This window comes from Tinamus guttatus, unplaced genomic scaffold (assembly GCF_059628265.1).
Source record: "Tinamus guttatus ecotype Peru unplaced genomic scaffold, ASM5962826v1 Tinamus_guttatus_pri_ptg000716l, whole genome shotgun sequence".
Taxonomy (NCBI): Eukaryota; Metazoa; Chordata; class Aves; order Tinamiformes; family Tinamidae; genus Tinamus; species Tinamus guttatus.
The window spans coordinates 1,949,930-1,974,654 of record NW_028289250.1 but is presented as its reverse complement, the minus strand read 5'-3'; the positions used below and the strand labels follow the sequence as shown (position 1 = coordinate 1,974,654).

At 39.9% G+C, this 24,725-nt stretch overlaps 1 protein-coding gene across 1 annotated transcript in view; it reads left to right on the top strand.

Moving 5' to 3' along the window:
• Nucleotides 1-24,725, top strand: part of UST (uronyl 2-sulfotransferase) — a 158,521-nt gene that overhangs the window by 59,041 nt on the left and 74,755 nt on the right. Inside the window, exon 3 of the mRNA XM_088537070.1 lies at nt 17,731-17,886. Within this exon, the coding sequence (XP_088393196.1) occupies nt 17,731-17,886 (156 nt within the window). The remainder of the gene's footprint in view (nt 1-17,730; nt 17,887-24,725) is intronic.

Here is a 24,725-nt window from a genome sequence, read left to right as displayed (position 1 = left end):
CACTTGCTCTGGAACATGTGCAGAGCCACCCTGCTGAGATCAACAGCACTTGGCACTGCTGGCTACTTCTTTCACTCTTCCCTTTCTTAACTTGAGTTAAGTCTCTGATTAAGTTAGCAGGATTTTGTCATTGACACAAGGTGAGATGTGACTTTAGTGAAGACTTTTGTCTGTCATGTGAAGATAAGAATCGGACAAACTTCCCTTAGTTGCTCTAGGAAAGTTGCTGGTTGTTGCAATCACTGTTTTTTTTTTTTTTTTGTGAAGTGTTTGCTTGCAAATGAAGTAGCGTTGGTCACACCTGGTGAACCACTTTCTTCTAGTTCTCACCGGGAGGAGGCGGGGGGACAAAAAACCAAATTTGTGCTAGTGTGGTTGAATCTCTGACTGTATCATTTTCTAAATCAGTGTGGTTATAGCATTAAAAGTATTCAGAAGCCAGCCCAAAGCCATGGTTAATAAGGAAAGTGAAGGTGGTCTCTTTGCTGGCAGCAGACTAACTTGGCTAGAACACAGACCCTAAGTGCAGTAATTGCAAGTAGAGCAGAAGGATACGAGTTGAGTACTTTACGATTGTAGAGTAAGATACCCATCAAATGTAACCGTGTAGCATTGGTGCTTCTCTGTGTGCCCACTGACAGGGTGAGAGGCAATGAGCACAAAGGAGCACAAACTGATCTGTTGCAGATAGTTAGGGAACGGCAGCCAGAAGATATCGTGCTGTACGGAAAGATAGGGCCCCTAATAGCCAATAGTGTTTAGTCTATGGTGTAAGCAGATGGATGTGACGTTGTAAACCTAGCTATATAACACCTTGTTACCCATCAATAAAGGCCATTTGCCGTCCACCACATTGGTGTCAACTAGCTGATGGCCCGAGTGGCTTGGGGGTGGTCACCTTGCCGTCCCTGAACCAGGTCGCTGCAGCCATTTGAACTGCAACATGAAATACTGGAAATTCCATAAGGAAACGCTTCTTTACTGTGTGGGTTACTGAGCAGTGGCACAGGTTCTCTAAAGAGTTTGGAATCTGTTTCTTTGGAGATATCCAAAAGCTGACTGGACATGGTCCTGGCCAACATGCCCTAGGTGGTCCTGCTTGAGCAGGGGGTGCACTAAATGATCTCCACAGCTCTCTTCCAACCTCAATTACTCGATATATCTGTGATTTAATTATTCTCTAAAACCTGATTTTGTGATACCTTATGTCTGCCTCTTCAGGCAACAGTAAGGCCATTGCAACTCCTTTGGTACAAAAGCTATTAGCTGTTCCAGAAAAAGAGAACATTTCTCTTGACTTGTTTTAATTTCTCCACACTTGCTTTATTTCTGCAGGTACAGTATAAGACCTTTTTGAGTTAGTGGGATAGAACTAAGCTGTTACGCTGTGCAAGTAGAACACTTAAAAGTATACATTTCAGAAAGCTGCCTTTCCAAATTACGTAATATTTTTACTATTACTTGTAAAACTCCAAAGCAGATGGGGAGAAAGTTCTGTGATTGTGTATAATAATACAGGATTTATAGCTTAGCCCTGGCTGTGATTGTATTTAGTTTGAACCCATTCAAGTAATTTTGTTTTGATGAATTTAGAGGTCTGTGTGCTTCTGTAAATCCAATCAGTACTTCTACACCTTTAAGCAGAAATCTGACTTATTTTTAAAATTTTGCAGAAAGGGTGAAGTTCTCTCATCCCTCCAAGTGCAAGCTGCTGGGGAAGGTGCTGATTCTTCCCCAGTAGGGCAGGTTTCACACTGGGCTGACACAAGTGCTCGTGCAGTGAGCTCGAGCAGTTGCTGAAAATGCATCTTTATTTTGATTTAATATTCAGTCAGGTTATTTTTCTGACATGGCAAACAGTGAATGCTCATGTAGCTAGCTGCAAGGAGCAAGTAGTTGGAGATGGAACGAGAGCCAGGAGCCGCTCCTTCATGGCAGTCCACACATTTGCCTAAAGTGACCATGAAATCACATCCAGAGCCTCCAGCCTTTAGCCTGACTTTAATTGTTCAATCACATGTATAAATTAGGGTCCTGAAACAAGTGGATTTTGGTCTGCAGAAGAAGAGTCATGGGGGAAGGAGTTTGATTTCACTTAGTTCTCGGTTCAAAGCAAGCTAAAATAATCTGCTTTTTTTTCACATTTTGCTGTGTACACATGGGAACTGCAACTTCCAGCTGATAAGTGGAAACTTGATATGCTCTGGTAAAAGGATAAAGTTCATACAGTTTAATTAAAGAATAGCGATGTATTTGTTTTTCTTGTCATCAAAGAACACAAATTACACTTATTTTTTCTGCCTGCACAATAGCTACAGTCAGAGGTGACGAGATCAGCCTGTCAAACTCAACAATATTAACAGAGAGGAGGGGAAAAACTGTTAAACTAAACAAACGTTTCACACTTAAAACTGTTTTAGTACCCTCTTGTGCCCTTGAAAGACATTGTCTTTATTATTTGGGCACAGTCTCCTTCCCTTTCCCAGCAATGCTGCTGCTTGCATGGGAGAAAGCGATAGTCTAGCGTCTGCCGGGAGCCCTCGCCTTGAACGGATCAAGTAATGCTTATTCCAACCCCGTGTTCCTCCTGTTTGCATTAGCATTCAGAAATGACTTGCTGTGCCAATAAGGAAGAGGCTGTAATCTGCATAAGAGTTTTTAACCTTGAAATCTCTATTCATATTCACATGCTGAATTTGACATTGTGTGTCTCTTACTTCAGGGGTTTTGCATTACTATTAAAAGTTACCGTGGGTGGGAATTGTCATAATGCACAGTAGCAATTTATCCAGATTTATCCAGACCACACTCTTTCCTGTTTACACTGTGCAAATTTCTCTTGTCTATCTAAACCTTTAATTTCAGGCTGTGTTCGCGCAGTGTCTTCCAGCTGCAGTTCAGCTGTGCACAAAGACCAGCTGATTGGGTAGTTATCTGATAGACTGAGGTACTTTTTTGAATGATCGATTAGTTACTTACACAGTCAGTAGAGGTTGGGGGCATCTGCTCTCCTGACTGGCAAAAGCTTAGTGCATAGCTCAGAGGAGTAAAAGGATGTATCCTTATTTTAATGGCAGATATCTTGCTTTTTAAAGTGCTTGCCTGCATTTAGAAACACTGATAAAAGATGGATGCAGACATTTTGATCACCCTTGGATAGCATAGGTGCAAGCCTACTATTTCCTGTTTGTTTGCCTGTTTTTTACTGTTTTAATCAAAACATGAGTGGATATTGTTACTTCTTTAGTTACTTCTTGAATTTGCTAAGGGCTATATTCTGCACTTAGATGCTCTTGTGTAAATCTTATGCATTTCATCATTGACTAAGTGCAGTGGATTACCCTGCTTACGATTTTGACTCTGACCTGTGAACTGGTCTTGCACTGCTAACTCCTGATGATGCTAATGTAATGATCATTATCAGTCAGGTAGTCTCTATTCATATCACTAAGCAACTCCCTATGCATAGTGAGAATAAATTAGTCCTGAATCCCACTTTTAAAATAAATTCACTGCAGGTAGTATTTTCAACTGTGATACTCACAAGACAAAGATGACATGATGCAACTTTCTTTAGTAATGTGTATAATACATAGTTGCAAAAGCCCTAAATTTGCTTCCCTCAATCCTGAAAAGTTCTTTCCTGGAAAGGATACTTTTGCCTTGCTGAATTTGACTGTGGTCGGTCTTACTTGGCAGTATTACGGGAAGCTCTCCAATGTTTACCTAACCTGCTGTCTGCATCAGAGGGAATTACAGCACATGCTAAATGAAATGAATGAATGGTGGATTTGGGAAGTTTAGGAAGTTTCAGAATCAAAATGATTGTAACTTTTTTTCATCTGCCTAAAAATGCTTAAAAACTAGAAATGCTATTTTTAAAAAATAAAGTGGTTGAGATATGGAACAATAATCCATGATCCAGGGTGAAATGAATGACAGCTAATATCCATGGTGTCTGTTTAACTGTAGTGGAAGGCCACAAACAGTTGATACGCACTAAATTATAGGTGTTTTGCAGAGCATATTCTAATGTTTTGTTAAAAGTCATTTTCATTTTGGCTTTTCATCATGGATAGGTACCAAAACTGGCTTCTCTGTAGCAGCTTTTATTTATTTATTCCTTTAGTGGAAGGATTGAAAATAGCAGTTATTCCCCAGATAAAGAATAGTGTGCTTTCATTTCAGCGGATGAGGTTCTTTTCCCCTCTCCTCCCTGGTAAGAAGGCAGCAGCAATTTTCTCAGTGGAAGCAGAGCAAGAAATCTCTGCTCCCTGCTATGCACAAACATTGCTCATGTGGTTTGGTTCTTCTCTAAAAGTTTGCTCAGCCAACTTTTCAAGTGTTCTCCCCAAGAAAGGTTCACTTCACTATTAAAGAAAATGTTTCTGGGGTATGCAACTAATGTATGCAGCATAAACCACTCTTCTTTGGTGCTTTGGTATCAAAAACTTGACCAGAGTTTTATTATTGGGTCAATCAGCTCTAGTTTTAAAACAGATGTGTGTGTGCTTTTCTGCAGATAGATACAATTTCCAGTAACCTCAACAGAGCTCTGGCCTACCAACTTTCTGATTTTACAATGTGATATGTAAAAAGGGAAAATAGTTGAGCAAGACCTAACTTCCTACTGTAGCGCAAAAAAAAAAAAACCTCTTTAAATTGAAGCATTTGCATTTCATATATATATATATAATATATATAATATAAATATATATATGTAAATATTTGAGTCTCTCACTCTCTTTATATCCATCCAAAAATAACAAGTTAAAGATATTTGCAAAATAATTGTTTAGATCTCCTTTCCATGTAGCCTGGAGTCCAAATATTGCCTATAGATGATGTTGATTTGTTTTAAAAATACCTGTGCAGTTGATGTTAATTGCTGACTGATAAAATTTAGCTGATCTATTTCATGCGTGAGCATTTCAGTGAATAAAAATGGTGTACTTTGTTGCAGTATGTGTACTCTTTCCTTAGTGATTCCTTTTTTTTTTCTTCATCCGAGATGATGAGGCTTTGGGGAGAAATGATGTGATCTTTATCAAATCTATTAATGCCATTGATGAAAGCTTTTACCCCCAGAACTTGATAAGAACACCAGGATATGGTTCTCCTTGGATTCACATGATACATGTGTGTAACAGACTGTGAACACAGATGACAGATAAATCGTTTTGAAGTAGTCTTTTCTCTTTTGTTTAATTTTCTTATGGTATGCCTGTCATGGACCTGATACCTAAGCAGCTACCAAAAGGTATCAGCAAAATCCTGTGCTTGCCATTTTTGTGACAGCACTTCAAAGCATTAAAAGAATACAAAAGAGGGTCAGGATGAGGTCAAATCAAGCAAAAACACTCCAAAACATGTACTGGTAAGTTTGAACTGAGGCGTATTGATGGGCTGGTGTGTTGAGATGATTGCAAAGAGTTTGAAGCTGGAAAGTGGATAAATTGCCTTTACACCATTATTTTAGTTCTTATCGCATGATAGTGCAATGTGTATGTTGCCCTTAGAGATAAAGATTATGAGATAGAGATAAGACTGCTAAAGACAGCAGAATCTGAAGTAGCCTTTTATGTGTGTACCCTTGTATTGTCATGGTCAGTCGTCAAGCAGATGCTTTTTATTAAGGCTACCTAAATAGCTTTTAAGGCTGACATCAACATTGTCCTTGTTTCTCTGCGTTTGTATGTCCAACATAGCCATCAAGTTCATGTCAGCTTTATTTTTTCCAGTTCTTTTGGTAAAAATACTTAGATAACAGCCAAGAGCTATATATTTTTCTCTGTTTTGAACTTGTGCTCTTAAGGATGTGATTTCACCTGTATCAATCTCTGCTGTCTTAACAGATTTGTTTCTTGGAGAAGTGATTTTTTTGTTTGTTTGTTTGTTCGTTTTTCTTTTTGAGTTTAAAAGCGTAGATAGAAGATATGTTCCTAGAATGCTCTCACTACCTATTCTAAAGCAAATGGTGTGTAGTGTTTAAAGGAACCATCCTACTGTCTGCTGCAGTCCAGCTTAAACAGAGAGAAGTAGCAGAAAAAGGAGGGCTGGTGCCAATGAACAGAATTAAAGTCTTCACCTCTCGGATTATTTTGTCTTCTTTAATTTTAGTGATAATCTACAATTATCCTGCTATAAAATGAGAAGTTATTAATGTCATGATGGTGCAGGTTGGAATTTTTCCAATAGAAAAAAAAAGTCAGAATTTAGAAACACTAAAATGTAGTAAATAACTTCATGTGTTTACAGGACTCAATGAATAGGTTGCTAAACCCAAAATATTAGAAAAGAATTCATCAAGTACCTTAATCACAATGGTCCTAATCATAGTTTGAAGTGTCATTGTATTGTAAAACTGAGGTTTTGAGGTTTGTCTAATCAGGAAAATACTATGACTTTTTAAAAAGGTAAAATATTTCTTCTTTTTCTTCATTTGATTAAAAGAGATCTAAAATAATGATTGCAATACTGGAAATTGTCTGTTATGTGGTATTCTTTTAAAACTGTTTTCTCCTTACTATAAGTTAAAGTATTTCAAGGAGAAAAAAAAAATTGGCTTTCCAGAGGATTCATCCGTTGCATGTCATTTATAGTTGGTTAAAGTCCTCCGGAAGCTGTAGCTGCTGAGTGATCTAGCACTCCAGTACTAGGGAGATATTGCCAGTAGCAAGAATTGAATCTCTACTATTAACTATGCTTTGGACCATAAAAACATGTGAATAATCCTGGAATACTAATTTCTGCTTGTTTTCTGCTTGTTCTGCTCATGTTCTTTTTTTGTTACAGAATCTTCAGAATGAGCAATAAATTCATTATTCTGCTGTTCCCCAAAATAGAGATTTTTATTGCTGAATGCTGTTTCAGTTAAAAGTGTGTCAGATATTCTTACTGTGTTGACGTGGAGAAACTGACTGGTAGAAACTGGAAAAACAAAAAGAGACTTAGGAAATTAAAGCCTGATTGTCCCAGGCAGATAAATCCATGAGAGACAACTGTGTACGCTGACAAAAGCTACAAGGGTAGTGACCTTGATTTTGCTGTTTTGGAAAGTTTCAGTTTGTAAGTGTTGAAGGGCTTTGAGAGGCAGCAGGGATGCAGAATTTGTGAATGATGGTTGCCTGCGGGTTTGGTCCCGTATATTTCAAGAGACACTTGATAACTATTTTGTGATAAGTGTCTTTTGATTTGTGCTCTAACTGATGACTGGGGTGCATAGTTAAAGGTGCTTTTGATTGCATATGGTATTAGCACGTCAACCTCTCCAATGTTACACAAAATAGAAAAATTCTGATATCACCAATTTTGCAGCTTTTCTATTTTGTTGTATGTTACATAGTGTAACTAACCAACCGTTCAAAACTGTTTCCAGTGAAATTTAGTGCATAATCCATGCAGCCTAGTAAATGGTCAACTATGATAGAGAAGAAAGGGTTAAACCTTAATGTGAAAAAAGACAAATGCATAGAGAGGATTAAATTATTTAGTCTACCACTTACTACATTCAAATCCAATATTATTGGCTCCCTAGCTGAATTCATGAAAATTGCATTGGAAGCATAGAAACTAATGCAAGGTAGTTAGGTTACTTGAGGGAACTCCAGTGTTGTGATGTATTATAAAAAATTTTAAAACCAGGCTTAGAGACTTAATATCTGTCATTTTGTAAGTGTCCAATATAAACATGTGGGTTGGATGTGATAGGATTTAATACTTAAACAGAGAATAACTGTGCCAGTGTGTTCTGAGCACATCACAGAGTCTACAAAACCCTGGGCTCAGAAGGAATAACAGCAATTGTAAACCTTACAGTTTCAAGTAATATATAATATGAAGCTGCTCTGAATAAGAATATGGCTTTCACAGATTCTGCAGCCTAAGGGTTTTTTGATACTACCTGTTAAATCTTTTGGTGGAAAGTGAGGAATTAAAGTGACATAAAAATTCTTAACCTATTCGAATTCATGCATGTTGCCTCGACAAGTACCAACATCACTGAACCATTACCTAGCATTCCTCATCTCTTCTGACCTTGTCCTGGGGTGGGTGTGTGCCAGGAGGACTGGCACAACAAGATGCTGAACTTCAGAACAGAGACAAAAATATTGCTTTTCAGAGTAAAACTACTGAGAATCTTCGTGTTCTTTATATAGGTTGCAACCTATGTGCACTCATGCTGGGCTAAAGAGAGGCTAAAGCAGAAGAAATAACAAATGGCTTTCCATTCTGCATCACTGTATACCAGAAAGAGTCCCACATGCTCTGACTTTTTTTCTAATGTCTCCCTGAGATGTATTAAAAAGGGATTTTTGTAAGTTATGGAGGATAATTATTCAGCTCACTTTGCTGCTAGAGAGACAAGATAGAGCACTGTGTCTAATTTTGGTCCCAAAAGAGCAAGAGAACAAATTGAACCCGCGGAAAAAGGCAGGAGGCTGGAAAGCATGCTGTGTTAAACAGGCTGAAAGAAAAAGATTTGGTTCATCTAGCAGGTGTTCAGCTGCATCCCTCTGAGCCATTACCTGTCTAGGATGGTGATTACATCTCATCTGGTCCTTCCCTGAGAGGAGCCAGAGCTGCCATCGCTCCTACATAGGACAAGGAGTTGGGACTGTGCAGAGCTGAGTGATTAGAGTCAAGAGTCCTGCTCACACCTCAGCGTGGTGTTTAACACCAGTGACCCCTTGAAACTGCTGAGTAAAAAAGCATCTGCTCTTTATCAACCTCTTCCCATACATGTGCTGAATTTAAACATTGCCATGATTTCCTGTTCCTGAATTAAATCTGATTCTCTGCCCTTTCTGGCTCAAAGTGTAGTGCATCAGCTTGCAGAAGCAGAGATTTTGCATACCTGCAAGCTGCTTTTTTTGGAAAGCAATTATATATAAATATTACAGCGTTATATGTATAAAGCTTCACTGTGAGATCTAAACTATAAAAGGAGCAGGCACAAATTCACTGACAAGGTGCAGCCGTAACTTTGAGAGCTTGCTCTTTGTCCTTTTCTTTAGAACTTTCCCAGCTTGTTATCGATACACTATTATTTTGCTATAAATATAGACAAAGTATCATGTTAATAGGGCCAGATATGAGACTGAACAGGCAGATTTTACTGTGTATGCCCTGAGCACTTTTTAGATCAGTAAGGCCGCTGTACTTCGTGCCCTAGAAATCAATGGAGGTTTTGATATTAGCTGTATAGATCTGTTCTGTGGCACAGGTCAGGAATCATTAGCTCTGGCTGGCATCCTGTAGCAGTGATTTCCTTTAGCCTTAATAAGTTTAAGGACTGTGTGCATCCAATCTCCTTTTGCTGCTTGCGCTCCATGCTTATGTTTTTAATTTATCCTGGTACTTAGGGATAGTGAATCGTATTTTGACTTACTCTTCCAAATCAGTCAGCTGCCAATAGTAACAAAACCATGAAATGTTTCATTTTGAAAAGTCATTCTTTCTCAGTTGAATTAGTTGTTCAATGAAGATTCAGCAGAAGAACCTCTGTTTCTTCTTCTGTTTATTTTCAATGCTCTGTTGCAGCTACTTGGCTAGCTGGCCTGGGAAAGAAGCAAACCTCACCATTACCTTCCTTGTGGTTTCCAGTGTATTCTCGGTCATCCGTTGAGAAGATTGTATGTCTAGTCTTAGCTTGTTCCTGTCCCGTGTCACTATACTGTACAAGTAGAGGTTTAAACTCTGAAATTAAGTTTGACAGTACTTGGAATAGCTGGACTTATGTGACTTATTTAAAGCAGGAGGCTGAAGGAGGCTAAAAGGTCATGTTTTCTGCTGACATACGCTTATGATAGGTAATTCTTTTCTGTAGTTGTTTAGGAAAGTGTGAAAGAATTAGTTTTTTGTCTGTTTTTTGTCTAGAATGAAATTTTCTGTGAGCAGTTTCTCAAGTTATTTGTGGAATATGTTAACTCTTATTGCCCTCAGAGTTTCTCTCTCAGTAGACCGACAGGCTTTTTTGCTTACAAGAGGCATGTGTTAGTCATCTGTTTCTCTGAGGAAATTCTGTTGACCTACCAAACATACATATTGTTCTGCTACCAACTAAAAAGATCATATGAAAGAACAACCTTCCATAATAAATGCAAACAGTGGTTGACTGCTGCTTTGTTCATTATTTCAAAACGTGCGTGGCTTCTAGCTCACCACAGGCATCAGGAGGCCCTTGCTGTACCTTTCAGGGAGAACACAGTGAATTGACCGAGCCTACCAATTCCATAGAAGTTGAAGACATAATTAGCTTAGCAATATATTACTGCTTTGTGCGGCTCTGCATGCTGGGTAGGTATGTTATGTGGATAGCAGCAGAGGCTGTATGTTCCGTATAAGTCTCATACGGGAACGTCTTGGACCTCTACAGCCATGTGGGCCTTCTGGAATAGGCGAGGGTCTGACACAAGCCTGTCAGTTACAAGCCCTACAGGAAAAGAGGCATCAGATAGAGCTAAAGATCTGAGAACTGTTAACTGAATAGTCTGTCTTTTTGAGACCCAGAACGTGAGAAAGGGTGTTCGCTGAAATTGGTAGAAGTTGAGTTTGAAGTACACGTTGTGAAATGAAATTCTGGAATCTGTTGATATTGCAGGTTGTGAAAGAAATTCTTAAGGGAATAGGCAGGGATGTGCCTTCGGATATCCTTTGTACAGTGGTTGGGCATACTGGAGGAATAGGAGAGATTCTGGGGAGAAATAAACTGTATTTGGTGGTCGGGTTGCCTGCTTTCCCTAACAACCATCTTCTGTGGCTGGTGGGCCAAGTGGACCATTGGTTTGGCCCAGCAGAATTTTTCTTAAATTCATACAATTCTCTTTAAGATGGTCAGGAAGATAATGAAGACAGAGACTGAACTGGCAAGTTTTGATATTACATAGAGGTGCATGATAAAAGCAAATATTTAACTGTTTTTATAGTCTTATCATGCCTGTTTGCTTCATTCGCACGATAAGCACAGAGCACTGTGCGACCACAGAACAGTGTCTGCTCAGCAAGGAGAAGCCAATTCCTGCCATTGACTTCTAGCCTCTCTTGTAAATAAGGAAGGGGCATTGAGGTGCATCACTTCCTTGCATAATTTTTGCAGACAGTGGATTTGACATTATGCCCAGACTGGTAAATCTGGGGAAATTTGCAAAATTAAACTGGATTTTGTTAATCCAGTAAAACTGGAGTGACTTAGGCTTTTTTTTTTTTTTCCTGGACTCCTAAATCATCGATGCTGTATGAAGCTGTTTTTCAAATGACAATGGAAACCTGGCTTCCATGAGGCTCTTGGAGAAGTGGATCTGCTTGTCAGTCTTCTTCCATAATGCAAATTGACTGTAGGATAATCTCACTTTTCCTCCCCCTGCATTGCATTTGAAATAGATCCTGTCATTTTCTTTAACCATGGAGCAAAAGAAAAAGACTTGCAGTTTGGACTGACAAGTAAATTGTGATGTAACTTTTCAAGCCTTTGGAGAGAGCCATTGTAATTATATGGTGGGTTTTACAGTTTTATAGCTGTAATTACTAATTCATATATCTCCTAAGTGAATTATGTGTTTGAATTGTTTATTTTATCTCCAAGCTCTGATGCAGTACTCAATAAAGCTGCACTGTAATTATTTTGAAGTTGTGTGTACGGTTACAAGAATATCTTGCTGCCAAGCATCGCCTCAGTCGTTACTGAATCTATGAGATGCATTCTTTCATTGTAACATAAAATGTAACCAGAGAAGCCTTTAGTGAATCTCCGATGGTCATTTTTGTACTTGTTTCTACTGATAAAACTGGAACTGCCTTTTCAAGTTTGTCCTCTGCACCATCCCTTGTATTGTGTGACTGTCGATGATGCGTGTATCATGAGTAGGAAAACACAGAAGTTCCTCTTTTAATTTATAGATTTTTGCATTTCTTGCATTTCTAGATCTGCTTGATACAAACACAGGTTTATGACAGATAACAAGGGATTCTTCTAACAAGGGATTTAGCTAATTCCTAAAATGTAGAAAGCAGATCTGCAGCATCTTAACTGATTATGTTAAACAAATACCTGCTTAAGTATCAAAAGCCTCTGTGTGTATTGTGTGTATGTTCTCTAGTGTATTTAGGTGTGTAAGTGGTTTGATGACATAAACATGAGCAGAGTTTCAGCAGTGACTCCCTAAAGCTAGCCATATTCAGCAGTGCTGCAGGTGAAGTTTTGATTGCAGCTGAGTACTGCGCCCTTTTAAGAGGAGCAGAGGAAGCCCTAGGACTTATCTTGCGTCTTGTCTGATTTGGACAGAAGCAGATTCTGATGTTTATTCAATAAAGACGTTGATATATTCCCCTCCTTTAAACTAAAAAGTCCTTTGAAAATAATAGCCCTTTATTCTTTGTCATCATGTAGACTGCAGTGAGTGTTTGTTTATGGCTTCTTTTATTCGGGTTGCCATGGTTATCACCTGTGTGCAGAATGGAGCCATGTTACCTAAGAAGGTGAGTTTCAGAAACAAAGGTGGCCAAACTTGGCAGCACCAGTAGGTTTTTTTTTTTTTTTTTAGGTGCTGAAACTGTTTGCAGCTAGAGACTTTACAAAGACCTGCTTTTTTTCTTCTTCTTTTCTCTCTCGCTCCTTTTTTTTTTTATGTTCTTAATAAGATTTGTCCAAAATTAATATAATCAGAGTACAATGAAATTCTACTTAAATCTACTTAATTCTACGTATGGTACTAGTAAAGAAAAAATTTTGCTTGATGTATTGCAAAGTACAGTTCTGCAGGGAAAATCAAAGTGGTTAATAATTAGGATGCATTAATTAACATTTCCATAGCCTTACAAACTCTGGACATTTATCATGTTTTTGGAGTGATATGCTGTAATCTGGTAGATTTTTAGCTTAATGATTATTGACCATCCAGTGACATCTCTGTGGTCAAACTACTGAAATAACTTGCAAAGTAGCTTTTTGTAGCAATGAAGAAGGGAATTGGCATTGACCACAATGCAGCGTCAGGCTTATTTTCACGTGCTATTGGTGTACATGGCAAATGTACATTGCCAATTTTGTTGTACACAGAAATAAATCAAAAAGCAGATAGAATAACCCTCATTTGCATCCTTACATAAAATCTTTCATAGTGATGTCCCTTGTAGTTGTATTCAAAATTAGAAAATGTGTTCAATATCAACCTTTCAGACATCGTTAGCATTGTTTTGGAAAAGGTTAGCTGCAGCTATAACCTACAGATGTTGCATCCATCACCTTTGGAGCTCTCTAGTCATTGAAGCTGGGATTTTTCAGCTTCAGAGACAGTTGTGTGAATTATGTGGATTTTATGTGAGCCCTGGGAGGCCCAGGTTCACTTGCTGAATGAACAGATGTGATGTCCTGGAAAGCTCAGTCAAGACAGCGATCACCAAATACCCTTCTATAAATAATTTGGAAAATGGCAGCTTTCATATATACATAGCAGTGAAGAATTCAGGTAGCAGTGGGGGATTCAGGTATTAAATTTTCATAAACATTGTTGCTAGAATAGGCATTAATATTTTGGGGGGTCATAAAGTGTGTGGGTGGTAGCAAAGTACCATAAATAACTCAATATTTTTACACTATATATATTAGGATATTCAAATTTCTCCATTTGTTTTTCATTCTAATTTGCAATCCTCTTTGAAAGCAAGCTGAAGGATTGCTTGAGGAATCATTCTGCTGGCCTGATGAAGATCTATTAGCTGCTCAGGTACTGTCAGAAGACCACATGTGTCTTCTGGCTACTGTCTTGACAGCAATCTTGGAAGAAAATAATTGCACAGAGCAGAAGTAACTATTGCTTGAAACACCCCATTACTTTGGCACGTTATCCTTGTGGTGTACACGTGTTGCATGGAACTAAAATTAGTATCCTGTATCAGAAAACATTTGACACAACCTTTTAATAGAAAAATGAACTCTCTCTAAATGAGTGCTATACGTGCTGCTTCCAGTGTACGCAGACTTGATTCATTGATTTCTAATTGTTAACTGAAAAAAAAAAGACATGTAAGTGATTTTAGATCATTGTTTTCTTAATTTCTTAACAGAAGCAACTGTTGAGTCATGGCATAAGCTTCTTCACTGGAAGTCACCTATTTATTGCCTGATATGGGTGAAACGACTTCCTGACAATGTTAGCCAATTCAGAAGCCTAGAAACAGACACCTCTTGCTCTGTGTTATCAGATGATGCTACTGTTTACCAAGGCTTTGACTAATGCAATCCTGTGATTTCAGAATGCCTTTTACTGAACGTGTGGCCCGTGGCAATCAGTCAGCGACAAAATAATCCTTAATCTACCTTACTTTAGAGCTATGAATTGCTGCTTGCATTTTCTAATTTTCCAGTTTTTAAGAATGGTTACGCAAAATAGATGCCTGAAGCTTCTGTTCTTCACCTACCTTCTTCACCATTTTGTTCTAGTAATTAGCCTAACTCAAGGAAACTGGGTAAATCAGGCAATGGTAGCATTTTGGCAATAACAGATATGATGAAATGTGCTCTCCTGCATTTTGATGGTCTGACTTCTAAGTGACCCTGAGCAGAGACAATAAACAAGTATACTCAAAGGTCAGGGCTTGGTAGATCTGCTACCTTCATTATCAGTAAGGACTACCTGAAATTAGGAGCTAGAAGAGGGTATTTTTTAGCTAGAATTAGCATACAGTACATAAGGGATGAGAAGCACTGAACTTTTCTCAGTGTCAGTGAAAGAAAACAAAACTGCAGAATGAATAAAAAGTTAGATTCGCTGGATCATCCTAAAAAGCCAAGCTTTGTTTCTCTGTTGTACAAATTGTGTTTGGTGTGTGTCAGCGAGAGAAGGATTTGAGAGTGAAAAGGAAGGGCGCGCAGTGAGGACAGCCCAGAGGAAGCACTGCTGCACTCTTGGCACAGAGCTGGCATCACTGGCTCCAAACAAATGATAAGACTCCAGTAACAAAAATGAAAGTGGGTGAAAAAGCTCTGAATTTTAGGAGGTTGTGTATAATACTTAGAAGATCTATCCAAAGCTAACTATGGAACAGTCTTGTCAGCAAATTTGCAGATGACACCCAGCTGGGAGGAAGAGTAGATCTGCCTAAGGGTAGGAAAGCTCTGCAGAGGGATCTGGACAGGCTGGATTGATGGGCTGAGGCCAACTGTATGAGGTTCAACAAGGCCGAGTGCTGGGTCCTGCACTTGGGTCACAACAGCCCCGAGCAGCACTACAGGCCTGGGGCAGAGTGACTGGAGAGCTATGCGGCAGAAAAGGACCTGGGAGTCTTGGTCGACAGCTGGCTGAACATGATCCAGCCATGTGCCCAGGTGGTCAAGGCGGCCAGTGGCCTCCTGGATGGTATCAGGAACAGCGTAGCCTGCAGGACCAGGGAAGTGACCGTCCTCCTGTACTCGATGCTGGTGAGGCTGCACCTCAAACACTGTGTTCAGTTTTGGGCCCCTCACTGCAAGAAAGACATTGAGGTGCTGGAGCGTGTCCAAAGAGGGCAATGAAGCTGATGAAGGAACTGGAGCACAGACCTTATGAGGAGTGGCTGAGGGAGCTGGGGTTATTTAGTGTGGAGAAAGAGACTTGGGGAGACCCTACTGCTCTCTACAACTACCTGAAAGGAGGTTGTAGTGAGGCAGGGGTTGATCTTGATCTCTTCTGCAGAATAACTACATATAGAACAAGAAGAAATGGCCTCAAGTTGTAGCAGGAAGGTTCTGGTTAGATATTAGAAAAGTTTTCTACGTGGAAAGAATGATGAAGCACTGGAACAGGCTGCCCAGGTAAATGGTGGAGTCACCGTCCCTGGCAATGTTCAAGAAACGTGTAGATGAGGCACTTAGGGACGTGGTTTAGCAGGCATGGTGTTGAAGGGTTTATGGTTGGACTCAGTGATCTTTAAGGTCTTTTCCCCCCGTTCTATAATTCTGTGATTGTTTTACCTCAGAGTCCTAAGCTGGGAAAATAGCTGGTACAAACAGATGGAAACAAACCTTTATGAATTTTGTTTTTTAACTTGGCAATTAATGAGAAGTATTTCTGCTATATTCATTTTGAGAAATAATCAACAGCCTTTCACCTGATTCCTGTTCAAAAGGAAACAACCAAGAGAAGAATTCTCTCTATGCAGCAGAGCCAGATATTCCTGCTGTCAAGGGAAGTCTCAGTTTAGCAAGCCTGTTTCTTGTAGGCAGCTCTTCTATTCCCTACTCAAGATGCTTAATAATCTAGAAATTTGGTTCCACGTTGCTTTAGGTGCAGACTGTTGTGGCCTCCTCACTTAATCTGTGGTAATGATATCCTTCCTGATTTTCCTGTACTGTTGCCCTTTATCTACACAAGCTATAATGACAAATTCGCCCGTCATCTTCTTCCATCCCTGAAAATTCTCTGAAACTGTTATTTTTCCCTATGGGGTTTGGGGCTCAGATCAAACTATCTTCCCATGCTGCTGATCTTATTATTGCTGGGATTGCTCTAAATTGAGCATCTGGTAATATGACTGTAATTCAGTTTCAGAAAATGATGAATTTGCTGTGGCTAGTCTAGTGTGCAAAGCATCCTCAGTGAAATATTGCTTTGCTTGTTTTTGAAGCTCATCTCTTCTGGAATGCCAAACTAAGCACTTAGTTTACCATTCTAAGTAGCTCTGATAGCCGCGCTTTGCAAAAATGCTAATACAACCACCCACATACCCCGCACAGGCACCCCCAGACTTTCTGTCTTTGCCTCAGAGACAGTAATAGATTTCACTATCTACTGTTGCAAAAATACAGTAGGAAGCTCTATCTGGGAAATTACTGAGAGCAGTTTCACATTTTTCTATTTCTTATCTTGTGGTTTGGGGGCAGAGAAGGAAACTAACCTCCAGTTTCAGAGACACTGTTTGGTAAACAACAGTTTTGTCTATAGTGCCATGCCCAGGAACTCAGTTGCCCATTCTGTTGAATTATTCCGGTTGTCCTTGACATGGCTTTAGCCCAGATTGCCTAGCAGCACGGGCTGGGGATCATTCCCAGTAGCCAGTTTGGATGTGGCTGTTCTATTTTGAAGTTTAATGGATTTTAACAGCATGGATATGATCAGGCTGTGCCAGTTGACTTTAGGGCCAGCCAACAGCCTTTGACATCGCTTAATTTGCGAGTACACATGTAGCCAGTGGTTTGCTCTCTTAACTCTCTTTAAGATCTATGTCTCCCTAAGATTTATGTTTTAAATTCAAATGGTCGATTCATTTTAGCTTTACCCAATTGTTGATTTTTTTTCCTATTAAGATGAAGTTTTGCAGCCCAGGCATTCCTTGTGCATTATGTCAACATCACTTCAGTAGCCAAACTGTGGCGAGATTTCACTGCTCTTTGTTCTTTGTACGGAGTCAATCAACTAAAGCTGGCAATATATGATGAGATTACAAGCAACAAGGTTAAGCCTATAATTGTCTCCAGCAGAAGTCATCAGCAGTGGTTTAGTGTTTCTGAGATTGGTACTGACCTGAGTGATAGAGGGGAGAAATCTCTGTTTGCTACCTCCTGAGCTACAAGTTAGCTCTTTATTCTGAAGAGTTTAGAGCTTACTGGTGGAACTGAATGCTTCTGACCTGGGCAGAGTCCTGAAAATTCTCCTCTATGTGTTTGTTGGCTTGTAGCCAGTGTTCTGTGCCTGAGGTACATAGAAACAAAAATACTCATATACTGACTCTATTTTTTTTCCACCCTTTATTTAGGTTCTTCCTTTCCCCAGCCAGGTGGTCTACAACAGAGTTGGAAAGTGTGGGAGTCGAACTGTGGTTTTGCTTTTGAGAATTTTATCAGAGAAACATGGATTCAACCTGGTTACATCTGACATTCATAACAAAACAAGACTTACCAAAAATGAACAGGTAAGTTATTCCTTCTCACCTTAGAGGCTGTTTTGTTACTATACTTCCAAAACTGTGAAATAAAGGAGTATGTTAGCAGAAACCTTATTGAAAGAGTATGTATTACTTCTTTCACCTGGGTCGTCACCCAGAATTCATCATCCTTTGAGTGGCTTCAATTAATAGAAGACGTGGATGGTAGATCCCCAAGCAGCATGATGTGGAGAGCTACCACAAAAACTAACTGCAAATGAGACAGCTTTTGAATGCAGTCAGCATAGCAGTCTGGTGTTAGTCACTTCGACAAAGAGTCAAGAAGGTTATACTGAGTGAAGTTTGGCACTAGCCACCCCTGGGACCTGTGCAAATATATCTGCAGGGCAGGCCATTTATCATATAGGCATGCCAGTTTATTCAGGCCTAGCTTAGATTTCTTTAAGCAGAGCAGGAATTAAATAATAGCCAACAATTTCTTTGTTCACTTTCTTCATTTGCTTTTGAGTTATTACTTGCTTCTAAACGCTCTTTCTAGAGCTATGCTAACTTTTGTTGCTGTAGCCTCACACTTCCTTGATCCTATCTTCCTCTTCTGCCTTTTTCACATTACACATACCTTTCCAAGGCAACACCCAGTGAAACCTTTCTCCCCAGACACCCCTTTTCATGTTCCCTCAAAGGGTAGAGAGCACTATTTTTTCCACTTTGCAAAAAAATAAGCTCTGCAGAAGGTCCAGTTACTTCAATTTACCTGTATTTAGGGTAATAAACCACCATAAATATCACTGCAATGAGGAGGCATGGATGTAAATAATGCAGAAACCTCAGACTCCAGAGATTTAGTGAGATGCCTTTATACACAAGTGTGTTCTTTGCCCACAGCTGTTCTTTTGATCTGCTGATTCAGGTAAATGCTGCAATAAGGCCCGACGTCATTCCTAAGATTAGCAATCTACAAGCCACAAAAGGATGTGATGCTCAAAATACAGACGTGGGGCCCAGCAAGGGCATTCTACTGTAGTTAGGTGTCATTTATTTGCAGCCTATTTACGAACATGAGCTTCCCCGTTCGTTCGTTCGCATGTGGCAGTTCGTTGCAAGTGAAACCTTCTTTCCAGGAAAAGGCTACGGGGGAAGGTGCCAGTCCCACATTTGGCCTCCTATGTGGTGGCCACTGCTCCTGAGCAGGCAGAGGGATGGGGCAGAGCCCTGAGCTTCAGCTCCCGCAGCACCCCTGTGAGTGGTGAGCTGCCGTAGCCACCATCACGCTTCCTGCAGGAGAAAATGGTCCCACTGCATCAGGATCAAGTGATCCTGTGCTATGTGGTGTGCTCAGTAATTTCAACTGCTTTTAAGTTTTTCTGCTTAATTATCAGATACGGGGTGGGGAGGCATCTCCTAATATAATTGGTTTTGTGTTTTGGATTGGTTGGACCTTATTCTGAGGAAGAAATTTGTCATCAGATTTCATTGCTCATTGCCTGGGAGATGCATCATAAAGTCTAAAGATCTTTAAAATGATAGTAACCTCCATCTTCACCCTTGTCACCTCCTTCATTGCAAAGCTCGATGCCCATTGTCAAGTATGACAAAAGATCACATATAAACAGTTGGCTATGTTTTACTACAGCTGACATACTAAAATTAAAATCCAAAAAATTAAAATTACTGCAACAAATACATTGGTGGACAAAAAATGCCTGCAGTAAGTTTTGCTATGCAAAAGCTATTAGGTCATGAGACAGCAAATGTGATAGAGCACAGATGGTGGTGGACATATTGCTACAGAGCTGAAGATTTACTCTCCAGATTGCCCTATTATAACTCAAGTCACTGTCTTCTAATTTATGGCTTATTTACACAGCTACAATAAGCTCATAATTTAATGAGTACTCCTGCTGAAAAGTGCCTCTGATCACCCAGAAACATTCACAGAGATAGTAACTGTTCTGTTGGCTAAGGTATGCTTCTTGCTGAGTGGCTTTTTTAATGACAATATGAGAAATCATTGTTTCTCTCACCTTTAATGGGATGTACCCAAGTGGAAATTAAGAGAATAGATGATGTCAGGCTGCAAGCCCTAGAATGAGAAAAAAAAAGTGGTGTGCAGGCTCCCAGCTGAGCATGGGCTGCTCCCTCAAGATGCTGCTACTCTGATCCTTCTGTCATTTGTCTGTTTTGTATTTGGTTAAAGCCCTGATCCAGCCAAGGCTTTATGTAAATATTTAGCTTATGCAGTCTGCTATTGTTAAATAAAGTTAAGCACTTAGGTGCTCTTTATGACTACAGATTGCACATAACTGGATTCCATATTCTCAATGCTTTTTCTATTCTGCTTCCTACTAAGAAACTTTTCAAAGTTGTGTATGCTTGCCAGCAATTAGAGGTGTAGCCTTTGAACATTTGTGGGCATAGGAGAGTGGGTTTGGGAAGCTGATGGGTTCATTTGTGCCTTGCCATTTGCAAAAATATTCTCAATTGCATTAAATACAGAAATTGTGTTTTCCTGGTCGCTATTTCTGTACACAGAGTGAAATGAATCAATGTAGCTTTAAATTGACACATATGTTGGTTTATAACAAATTCTCCCTCCCAGAAAGTTCCTTTGCACTCAGAGAAGGAAGAATGAATATGCTTAAAAATATGCAAAAGCTGAGTACATGCAGGACTAATAGACAGTTTGTCCTTATATCATTTCCTTCTGCTCCTATCCTTTTGCCCAGCCAGCCAGCTTTATGTATCATTCAAGTTTAGCACACTGAGGATCCATTGCTAATTTTTCTTAAATACTTATGAAGACAGAAAATTAGTCATAGCAGCTTGGGGAGTTTAAGAAAGTTTTGAAGCAACTCCAAATTTTTAAGGGATGAAAGTGGAGGACCAGTCACATTACTATGATGATGACACAGTTGTGAATTTTCTGTGGAAAGGAAGTTCAGCCAAGATGAAAGCGATATCCCAAGTGCCTGCAGATACTTGTGTCTCCTGGATCCTACATGCCTTCAGTAGAGACTGAAATCAAGAGGAGAGGTAAACAACTCACAAGTGAGACAGTTGCAGTGAACTTTTTGTTTTATTTGTAGTAGTGTTAGCAGAGACCATAGTGCAGCACAGCTGGCATCACTTGAAAAATCACAGTTGCCTCACCATTTTTACGTGTTTTTAAATTCCATAGCGGTGAAGTACAGCAGTTTAAAAAAAAAATCCGTATCATTATCTGATACTTTGTTTTGTTCCTGATGGAATTTACCTGTTACACATCTGAACACAGTGCAGCAGCCCCGAGCAGGCCAGCACAGCCAGGTGAATGTTCAGGCAAGAGGGAAAGACGGTGTCCTCGCTCACGGGTCTGACTTTAGTCTCTGTGCTGGAGCAGTGCCGTGGCTGGAGCTGGAGCAGTGCCATCCTCCACGTTTCTGTCCTTGCCGGGAGGGCCCCCATCCAGTTTCTGCGAGTCGTTTCACTGTGCCATCTGCCGGCTTCTTATTTAAAATGCAGCAAAAACAGCGTGTCAGTAGGCTGATAGTGACTGAGCCAATATAACCCGATGTCTTCAGCATGGCTAACTGGAGAAGCTGCAATGGTAGCGTAGGGCAGTAGTGTAAGGAAAAGTTTTCCACTTGGGCTCTCTTGGTTTTCTTGCTTTGCTGGGCTTTAAGATTCAAAATGAGCTTTTGTTTTAAGGTACTGTCTGTACTTATGGATCTTCTCTTGTTTAAGCTTTCTGCTTTAGAGTCAGAGAAGCAGAGAAACTTTATAGAAAAGTTTGGAAAGAAAACTTAAGCAAGGAATCATAGTGGCAACCAGATATTATCCTAAGAAGCAAATCAGCATTTAGACTAAAAGACTGTGTTCTTCGCAATTATTTGCTGATTTTAGTGAGTTCTGTAGAATCATAGTTTTTTGGCCACATAATGAGTATTTAACACCCAGGTATTTATGGCTATGGTAGCAAATACTTAGGAGCACAGCTGATGATGCCGTGCGGGTCTTTGCAGCCGCTTCCTTTAGTTCCAAGCCCTGCAGAGTGTCTCTGTGCTGCCTGTGCTCTCCGCTTTTCTGCCGCGGGTGCTGTGTGCTGGGGGTCCCAGGCAGGGCCGGGCCAGCCTGAGCGCGGTTGGTGCCAGCACAGGCGCTTCGGGTCCTGGTGCTGCCCTCTCCCTTGGTCTGTGCTGGGCAGCATTAAGCTGTCCGGGGCAACTCAGTTCATTTCCAAAGCAAATTGCTGTCTTTTCAGCACCGTCTCACCCAAACAGCCTGAGTAAACTCTTCCAGCACTGAGAGAAGGGGCAGCTCTTCACAAGCCGTCGTCCTTGAGGGCATGTGCTCCACTTGGTCTTCCCTCAGCTTTTCTTACAGCTTCTCCTAACAAATACAAAAATGTTCCGCTTCATCTCTGCACTGCCTATATTTGTCCTAGCAGTTTTTCTTCTGCTTGTGACTTTTCGCATCTTTTCAAGCTAGTGGTGGTTTAGGAAAGGTCTTCTAGTTGATTGGTACTTATCTCTCTTCCTCTTGCATCTCCCATTCCGTCTAAATCTATTTGCTCTTCTCTTCCCAGCTCTCATCCTCTTCTCACTCTTCATCTGTCTCTCCCTTCTACTCCAGCCTTTTTGTGTTGAAAGATCTATTTATTTATTTATTTATTTATGCACCATCTTAGAAGGAGGGCCGATTGCTTGGTGTTCCTGAGCAATATGTTTGGCTTGCAAGTTGAAATCAGTTCAGCCCAGTGGGATCAGAAGAGAGAGAGAGAGCCCCATGGGAAATCTGGCCACAACTTACATGTGGCTGTGAGCCACTACAGTTATTTATTTTTCCCTTCTGACATCTGTGTGTTGTTTCTGTTGAGCCTTACTTACCCTTTTGGCAGGGTTTTTAAAAGAATGTTTTTTGCTTGTTTGTTCATATGCACAGTGCACATCTGCTTACAAGTCCAGTTGAGCAGTAAGTGTCTAAATATGAAGGTACTTTGAGTCAAAACAAAATTCTGTGTCTGGTTTGGAATAAGTTATTAGCATAGCTCCAGAGATTGAGTTTGGTAGCAAGAACTTTTTTTTAAAAAAAAAAAAAGAAAAAGAAAAGAAAAGAAAAGAAAAAGGCAGGCAGCCGGATCCTGTCTGACTGTCAGTGTGTCTGTGTGTGTCTTTGCAGACTCACTTTGCTGCAAAAAAGTGAGCACTTCTGCTACTTCAGCACACAGATGCACATGAGCCTGGCACTTAGATCAGCTGATTCACAATGGGAAAGGATGTGGAATTGTATGCGAGTGAGCCTGGTGCTTGCAAATCAGTGCTTAGGGCATGGGGGAAGGAGAAAGAGAAGAGGGCAGCTTCTATGATACTTTTTACTTACACTTGTACACACACACACACACACACACATTTATTTGTCATTATTATTTTAAAGTTGCTAGTGTTTTTAAACCTCAGTTGTGACTACTTTGTACATTCATACTATTTTTTACATCTTCACAGTTATGCTATGGAAAAAAAAAACTCAAAAGATGTCTAATATCTAGCTTTTTTGTGTGTGTGTGAGGCAGTTGTTGCAAAGTGTCCTGAGCTTTCTATTTCTGACCTAGTCAAGATTTGTTCTTTATTTTTTATGGCTTACTTTCTCATAGCATTTTGTTATAATACAGGAGCTGTGTAAACACTTGTTTGTATGAGGTTTAGTCAGAGCCTAGATATGAGGGACTAAAGCTAGGTAGGCATCTTTACGTCTTCCCATTCTTTTTCTTGAACATCTTTTTTTTCCCTTTTTTTCCCCCTTTCGTATTCTCTTCCTTTCAGTCTCCTTTGTTCCATTCCTTTGGGTTTTTAGCATTTCATGGGCTTGAAGCCTGTGGAAATAGGCCTAAAGTTTGTTACACTTGAGCTAGTTCGACAGAAAGGGGCCCATCAGGAGAAGACAGACAGAGAAACTCTCTGCTTCAGCCCTTCTCACATGTGCCTGTATGTACAATAGTCGAGGGCAGAGGAAGGATGGAAAGAGAACATTTGCGTGCGTGCCTTTTCATTCCGGACCAGAAGATAAATGGCCATGGTTTGTCCTGGCTGAAGGAAGATAGGATATGTGTCTCGGATGGGGGGAAGAAAGCTGGTGAGTGCTAAAATGTGGCACGCAAAGTAAACCATGGCAAAATATAGCCTATCAAAACTGGGATATATAAGAAAAAAGTTAATTCATGTCCCTTAAATGTAGTTTATATATTTATATGGCATGGACATCAGTCTTTATGAAGCTCTTTGGGGCTTTTTAGCCCTGTAAGTGATTGCACATCAGTCAGCTTATCTGACCACTTGATAGGCTGAACCCCAATGCTTCTCCTTATTTTGTCTATGTCCACTATAACATTCCAGTTAATATTTTTTAAATTAACATCCTTTTAATTTCAGAACATGAACTGGACATGATGCAAACCAGGATGTTTAGGTCATCTTTGCTTTCTTTTCCCTCCTTCATCGCAGCAGGCTAGACATTTCTGAGGTTTTTTGAGTTTTTACTCCTTAGGCTGTAAAATTCAATTAATATATTATGAGTTTCAATTGCATTTGTGTTCAGTGTCCGTAGTACAGCATGCATTGGAGTATAGAACAGATGCTGCTAAAAAGAAAATCTCAGGGCAGGAAAGTAAGGAAGGAAAATTATTGAGAGTGGTTCAACTTTCTAGTGCTTGGTTCCTCTTCAGGCTTTCAATTCCTTGACATGCTGTGGAATATTCTTAAAGCTGGAGTTGAACAAAATGTAAACTGGGCTTACACAAGATGCATATTCATATCCTTGGAATGTGATCTTTGGTATATGCTGTTTATATGACATTATTTTAGTTATCTTTTTGAATGCAAAAAATAAAATAT